This window comes from Eptatretus burgeri, chromosome 17, assembly GCF_056783735.1.
Source record: "Eptatretus burgeri isolate ZD-2024b chromosome 17, Ebu_testis_v1, whole genome shotgun sequence".
NCBI lineage: Eukaryota > Metazoa > Chordata > Myxini > Myxiniformes > Myxinidae > Eptatretus > Eptatretus burgeri.
In genome coordinates this window covers 7,536,976-7,545,318 of record NC_140977.1, presented here as the reverse complement: position 1 = coordinate 7,545,318, position 8,343 = coordinate 7,536,976, and the positions used below count along the sequence as shown (strand labels likewise).

Genomic DNA, 8,343 nt, shown 5'->3' with positions numbered 1-8,343 from the left:
ACCATACTGTACACTACACCGGTGTATTACTGTAATGTACACCATACCGGTTTATTTACCATACCGTACACCATACTGTACACTACACCGGTGTATTTACTCTAATGTACACCATACCGGTTTATTTACCATGCTGTACATCATATTTATTTACCATACTGCACATCATACTGGTTTATTTACCATACCGTACACCATACTGTACATTACACCGGTGTATTACTGTAATGTACACCATACCGGTTTATTTACCATACCGTACACCATACTGTACATTACACCGGTGTATTACTGTAATGTACACCATACCGGTTTATTTACCATACCGTACACCATACTGTACACTACACCGGTGTATTTACTGTAATGTACACCATACCGGTTTATTTACCATGCTGTACATCATATTTATTTACCATACTGCACATCATACTGGTTTATTTACCATACCGTACACCATACTGTACACTACACCGGTGTATTTACTGTAATGTACACCATACCGGTTTATTTACCATGCTGTACATCATATTTATTTACCATACTGCACATCATACTGGTTTATTTACCATACCGTACACCATACTGTACATTACACCGGTGTATTACTGTAATGTACACCATACCGGTTTATTTACCATACCGTACACCATACTGTACATTACACCGGTGTATTACTGTAATGTACACCATACCGGTTTATTTACCATACCGTACACCATACTGTACATTACACCGGTGTATTACTGTAATGTACACCATACCGGTTTATTTACCATACCGTACACCATACTGTACATTACACCGGTGTATTACTGTAATGTACACCATACCGGTTTATTTACCATGCTGTACATCATATTTATTTATTTACCATATTGCACATCATACTGGTTTATTTACCATACTGTGCACATCATCGCATTTTGTTCACCACTAACAAATACAACCGATCTCTTCGCTGTTGGGGTTGTTAAGGGGGGGGGAGAGAGAGCGACAGAGGAGAAGGAGAGAGAGAATGGGGAGACGAGGGAGAGAGGATGGATGAGAGAGATAGGAAGAGGAGGTGGTAAGGAGAGGGAAGGAGGAGGTGGTAAGGGGAGGAGAGAGAGGAGTGGGGAGCGAGGAAGGAGGGGGGAGCAAGGAAGCTTGGATGGGTTGAGGAAAGGGGGAGCTATGAAGGGGTGAAGAGCAAGAAACGGGGGGGGAGAGCGATTCCTCACCAAATATCACTATACACTCGAACAGGAGGGGTTGTGAGCGAAGAGGATGGGGAAGAGAGGAGGGAGGAAAGGGAGAAGTTGGGAAGGGGAGGTGGTTTGGAAAGGGGTAAGCATGAGGGGAGGGGGTTCTGGACTTGCATTTGGTAGGGGGACTTGAGGGGGGAAAGAGAGGGAGGAGTTCTCGACTTGTGTTTGGTAGTGGGCCTTGTGGAGAAGGGGGTCGGTGATACAGGATTGAACAAAATGGGGTACATTTAAACAACAAGTTGATACAGCACGTTAATTTGTATGCTGATGACCTGGAGCTGATAGCCGACAGTGTGCAAGAGGTAAGGGGTAAATATACAGTGTGGAAGGAAGGTATGGAGGTCACAGAACTGAAAGTGAATACAAGGAAAACAAAAGTACTGATTCGTGATGCGGGAGAAGGAAGTGTGGAAAAAGAGGGAGGTGGCCCTGTGCTGTCTGAAGAAGAGGGGTAGGTAGCAATTCAATATTGTGTAAATCCTGCAACTGCTGGGTGCACAAGAGGTGTAGTGGCATGAGGGCTAGACTGCAGGTGGTTCCTGATTTCAAATGTGCTGTTTGCACATATAAAGAAGTGGCTCCAGTTGGAGTGGAAAGGTTCGTTTATGGGGATATATCTCTGGAATGTGGAGATAAATTCTGTTACCTTGGTGATTTGATTAGTGCAGGTGGTGGTGGAGAAGCAGTCGTGAATGCAAGAATTAGAAGTGGCTGGAGGAAGTTCAGGGAGTTGTTACTCCGAATGACATAAAAAGGGACCTCTCTCCGATTGAAGGGAAAACTATGTAGCTTGCGTTTGAAGCATGATGTTGTATGGTAGTGAAACGTGGGTGATCAAAAAGGAGGATGAATGGAGGTGTGAACGAAATGAAATGAGAATGGTGATGTGGATGTGTGATGTGACACTGAAGGATATGAAACCAAATGTGGAATTAAGAGACAGGTTAGGTATAGAAAGCATTAGTGAGGTTCTGCGTCGGGGTAGGTTGAGATGGTTCGGACATGTGGAAAGGATGGGGGTGGGCAGCTGTGTGAAGAGGTGTATAAATATGAATGGAAGAGGAGTTCGAGGCCATCTGAGGAAAACATGGTATGTGATGCTGAAAGACGATCTTAGAGTTAAAGGCCGAACAAAAGGGCGAGTGAGGGATCGTGCAGCCTGGAAATCAGCCATTAGGTGAACCACAGCTTACACATGCAAGCATGGAAACGACCGTAAAACGATGATGATGATTATGAAGAAGAAGAAGAATACAGCACGTGGACACCGCCTGGAGATGTCCGTGGGGTGGAGAGGGGAGGGGATTTGGGAGGATGTAAGCGTGAGGGGAGGGGGAGGGAAGGCAGCGTGATGGGAAGGGAAGGCGGCATGAGGAAAGGGGAAGGGCAATAAAATGCGCCCAAACAGCAACATTATCTTTTTAACCACTGGGTTCTACATAAAACCAGGCAGGAGCATTTAAAACCCAAGCTATCTACCTGGCAAAGACCTGCTTGCACGCATGCATGCTTGCACATACAAGCTACCTTTGCACCCCACTGGTCGGCTTACTCCAAATTGGATTTGTACATGCTACACTCTGTGGAAGCTGTTTTAAATTCAAAACTAAACCGTCAGTCCTTAACAGTCCTGTTAATAGAGGGAGGGGGGGAGGGGAGGGGTGGGAGAGAGAGGGATGGGGTAGGAGAGGGGTGAGAGAGGGAGAGAGGTGAGAGAGGGAGAGAGGTGAGAGAGGGAGAGAGGTGAGAGAGGAGGAGGGAGGAGGGATTCTGGCAGATGTGACGCCCAGTTTAACGCCTATCCGAAAGACGGCAAACACATTGATTCATCATTGTTTCTGTGAAACACATAGATGACAACTTATAGCTGAGTCGGGATTCAAACCCAGACTTGACAGCTTTGAGCAAGCGTGCGTACCTCTTGGCTATCCTGCCATGATGTGGCAATCAATTGCTTTGGAACCACTGACAACATTTTTTACTCATTGTAATCCCCTAATTTATTTTGCCTTCCTCACTCCGGGAGATACACTCATGGAGAACCAAGCCACGGTATCGCCATGGAAGCTTGTGGAGTTTGAAGCTTGAAGAACGCTCGTCAAGTGGCTTAAGCACTCAAGCAAGCACTCCAACGAAACGATTGATAAGGAACGGCGTGCGGGCTTGGCAAGCGATTTGCGATCTCCGATCAGTCATATTAATCACCTCCCGGAGACGCCCGGAATGTCAATGTCCGAATTGGACAAATGAACACTTTTTTTTTTAGCAGTCGGAACTGCTGCTGATGTCAATTAAGAGGTATAAATTTTGAAATTCGGCTCAAGTTAAGAGATTCTAGAGATTATCGCATTTGTGGAAATAAAACGAAGCCACCAACACTGGTGTTTCTGGGCGTTTATAAGAATTGCAATGTATCCAGCGATTCGTAGGTTATGATGATCAGGCATTCGATTATGAGTGAGGAAAGTGAAAATAAATAAATAATTGAGCACTTTATCATTAAGAAATCGTTACGGCCTGATCCAAATCAAGGCATTGTTGAGCAGGCCAAAAAAATGGTGAATCAAGACCTCGGTGAGGGACAGCGAGGCGACTAAGGAAAACACTTTCATAATTAAATAAGGCCGTTAATTCTCTTCAAAATGGGTATTTAAATAAACCCAAACACCCAGTTTTTATTCATAGACTACATTGGAGCTCCCTTCGTATGCATGCAACGTTTCAGGCCGCTAGGTTTCATGGCTCTGGAGTTGCGTGCTTCGCGAGCAAACGCACGCGCGCACCATCATTCCGGTTTATTTGCCATACTGTACATCATATCGGTTTATAGCAGCCAAATTAAAGGCATCATATACAAAGGGACAGCAGGCACTTCAGTAGAGTTTTATTGTTTCCCCACTTCAGGAGGGTTCTTCCTTACACCAACCTTCATGACGGTTACAGGACGTATCTGCCAGTGTCACACAATCAGTAAGTATGGTGAAAGCACGAAAGTAGAGGCTGGAGGAAACGGGCAACGACTAACTGGTGCAAAGTGGGGAGAGGGCTCGTCCGAACTTAAGGGCGATTTATCGGAAAGCTTCCCAACGTGATTGGGAGCCGATGGTAGATAAGGGGTGGACAGGGTGGATAACAGCAAATGGCGTGTGATGAACATACGATGAGAGATGCATTATGTGGCAAGGGAATGTGGGATGTTAAACCCACGTGCAGTGGGGCAGAAGAGGTTGAGGGTTAAGCATAGTGCAGAGAACACAAAAACCCCAGAGGCTGGCTTTGCCATGCTTACACGTGTGTACACACGTGTGTAGTAATATTACTTTCGTCATCTTTCAATATATCATCCAGTTTCTTCAGCACGAGAAACTTCAATTATCATCACATTGTCACAAAAGGTAATTACAACACAATAAAGCTTCGCTCATCCATTTGGTTTCCCCATACCGTTATGGCAGCCCCTTTATAGGGCAGATTCAGGTAGCCATTGTTTGGTGCAGGTCCTCATGCGATTCACCTATTTTTGCTTCCCATTGTCCTAAATGGTCCTCAAAAGTATTGGATGCAAAATAAAGTGACTCGGTCATCTTGGAATGAAAAACAACAGGTAATGGGAGGTCCTGCCACCCAACCGCGAAATGAGCATGTTCAAGTGCAACATACGGTCTTTAGCCACATGGAACCAGAGATAGACGCATGATGCGGCAAGTCGGTCACAAGCAAAAGGTTTTATCAATCAAGACGAATCGCTGCGTGTGTTTCGGCGGAAACTGCTGGCATTTTGACTGAGCGCATCCACACGACGGGAGAACTCGTCCAGCTCGGAATGTACCTGAGCCATGGCTGCTGGGTCTATGTGGTCCAATGAAAGGAGAATGTGCTCATCGCTATCCGCCTCCACTGCGGTCTCCACCTCTGCTTCAGCATCACAGAGCCAAGGAATGGCAGTTGCCCCATCACCACCAACAAACCCTGCAGCACCTCCAGTTTCCATGGAAACGGGACCAAATTCCTCCGGTTGGTCCAGGGCTATATATAGCATTGGGGGTGCACTCGTGCCCGACACACCTGTTGTATTACTCGAGACCTCCACACTTTCAACAATACGAGATGAAGGGATTCGTGTGCCCGGTCGACCAGGACCGAGGTCGGATCCCAAGGAAGAGGAATGTTTTCGAACCTCAAGCTGCGAATGAGGCGTGAGCGGCGATGAATCAGCACCCAGAAGTGCTTCCGAGCGAATCCACTCTATTGTAGCTTTCTTGGTGGAATGGCTGCCAGGTGAAGGGGTCACTTTGTCCACCATTTCACCATTTTGCACATCGTTGGTGGGTCCTGTTACAATCTTGGAGGCCTTTTGGCGTCCAGTAGGGCTTTTTCTCAGGTTGGACCTGGCAAATTAACAAACGACCACAACATGTAAATATCAACAAAATATCAGAAAGAAAAAGAAAACCACTTTAGCAAAAACAACATCACAAAAAACTTGAAATGGAAAAGAGCAGGAAAAACCTGGGAATGAAAAGGTGGTGATCTTTCATAAACAATGATGCTTCCAGGTGTGACCATGTCTTTCAGAAAGCCTAATGCCACCGATCAAGATAATGTCTCCAGAATTTTTGAGGGAAGGCATTAAAAGCTTTAAGAATAGAGAGTCCAAAACTTATAAAGGCAACCAAGACAGCTGGGCCTCTCACTCACTGCGGCACTCCAAGCCTCGTTTCGAACAGCTCCCGTAGGTTGGGCAGAGTCTGGCGCAGGTCTGTGGTGTTCAGGCCCAAGCAGTAACGCAGCTACAATTGGGGGACGGGTGAGGAGGGGACAGCGACAGCTGCAAGTACTTGTATACAGTTCAACATTTAAGTCACACAAAAGGAGCTTTCATGACTCAACCTGGACATGCGTTATGCGTTTGTCCGTCCTAAGCTAGACACTTGTGACGGTTCTACTGCTCGAGTTAGTGTGACCTAGTTGTTCAACACGAGCTGAGAATCTTCAGCGTTCTCATTGGGAAGGTTCGTCCTGCGTACCTGCTGTGCATTTTCAAATTTGCACCACTAGCACAAGCTCAGCCTTTTTCCCATCCCTGTTGTCATAACTATCGAGTTTGTCCTTTCATCGCGTTTTACTGGCGATTCATCTCATAACCGACTTTACTTATAAAGTTGCAGTGACAGCCGACTATGAAGGAACATTCGGCTTTTTTATTCCATCGTTGTCTACAACCCTTATGTTCGAGTCCTGAGCGCAAATAAAAAGCTGCATTACGACAGTAATAACAAGGACATGGGTGCAGTCTATGAGCGGCAAATTTGATGGGTCGAGACGATTTAAAATGCTGTAATATTTTGTCCAAGTACTGCTCAACGGAAAGATGTTGAAAGTGCCACAAGGCAATTTGTGTTCTGCAGTGTTCAAGTATACAATTCAATTGAAATAAAAATAATGATTGTATCGGTTGTGGAATTTTTTAAATTGGAAATTTACAATCATTGATGCAGCGTCTTTTACACCACCTTATCGAACATGTTACACTAGTCGTGCCTGCTTTTTGTGTCCTTTTTGATGCAAGTTTCCTGTTTGGAATGATTTTCAATTTTGTTTGACTGCGAGACAGGCAGACAGAGTAAAAAAAAAATATCACTCCTGCCTATCAATGCACAATCAGGACAAACTCAGAGAAAGTACTGCTAAACTACAGATTCGTTTTCCGATTCATGTTCAAAATAAAACATTCAATTAGAATGAAGTTGTTCCTCGATCATATACTGATGTTTGTGAACAGACAGACAGATCGATTCACCACACTTTTCGCTTCGTGCACACGGGGTAATAACACAACCTTTGATAAAACGGCCACACCGAGCGGAAATTATATTATATACCCAATAACTTCCTTTACATTTTGAGTGGCGATTTTAATGATGCAAAAGCTAATTGAATTCCTGTCGCATTCAAAAGTATCACATGCTGTTATGGTTTGCGTAAGTTCGGCTGAACACCGCAAAAAAAAACAAACAAAAAAAACGAGTAAGTCAACAATTAATGGCATCCAGTACGACAGATGAGGCCGCGGCCGAAAGCTTCATTAACAAAGACAAACACAACTAGTTTTAGATTTCATGGCGATGCTGAAGACGAATGATATTTTGCATCCATTGGAGGTTAACACAGCCAGGGCGGATGTATTGAGGACACTTCAGAAAGATGCCTTCTGTGTTAAGGATCAAAACCACTGGATTAAGTACATTGACGAGGATGGAGATCATGTCGAGCGTTGTGACATGAATAAGTTTAGTCAGTGGTCTGTTATGTCGGTGGGGTGACAGAACCATTGGGATGAAATTCGCATTTCAACAATGAAAAACATAAAAAAACCAATGTCACCCACAGGGTGACCCATATCTTGCCAAAAAGTGACCACGTGTGACTTCTTTAAGGTCACACTGAGGTGAACAGAGCTGCTATCCACCAGGAGCGACTCCTTGAAGAATATTTGCCTACGAGACATTCCGATGAGAATCGTTCGACAGAGTAACCATGAAAAATATGTGTTTGCCTCATAACATCACCAAATGACGTCATAATGTCTCAAGCTTGACATATCTAGAAAGCACTCATCGAGGTGTTCAATTTGAGGTACGAGACGATATGGTTCCTAAAACTTGAAAATTTGACCTTGGGGTCAAATATGTTTGACCTCAGGCGCTAACCATGAAGGTCAAGGCCAATCGCCACCAAAAACTAATCAGCTGAGCGCCAGACCATATACTACATTCCCATAAAGTTTGGAGACGATTAGATTAAAATTACTCAAAAAATAAGGGTTCCGTCGACTCCCCTGATTTGCGACAAAGTGACCTTGACCTTTGACCTTGACTTTCAAAATTTTGTGCGCTGAAAGGGACCTCTATAGTCCTCTGATATGCGAAGTTACAAAAATTTCCAATGATAACAGTGCTCTGCAGAGTGATTTATACGTGATTACAGACAAAAAAAAAACCCATGAAAGTGAAGGCCAATCACCACCAAAAATTAATCAGCTGAGCGCCAGACCATGAACTATATTCCCATGAAGTTTGAAGATGATCCTATC

General features: G+C 44.6%; 1 protein-coding gene across 1 annotated transcript in view; it reads right to left on the bottom strand.

Annotated features, from left to right (window-relative positions):
• Positions 1–4,119: 4,119 nt before the first annotated feature.
• Positions 4,120–8,343, bottom strand: part of UVRAG (UV radiation resistance associated) — an 86,985-nt gene continuing 82,761 nt past the window's right edge. The window contains exons 14-15 of the mRNA XM_085862606.1: positions 5,949–6,040; positions 4,120–5,638 (exon numbers count right to left, since the gene is read on the bottom strand). Of these exons, the coding sequence (XP_085718732.1) occupies positions 4,984–5,638; positions 5,949–6,040 (747 nt within the window). The 3' untranslated portion in view covers positions 4,120–4,983. The remainder of the gene's footprint in view (positions 5,639–5,948; positions 6,041–8,343) is intronic.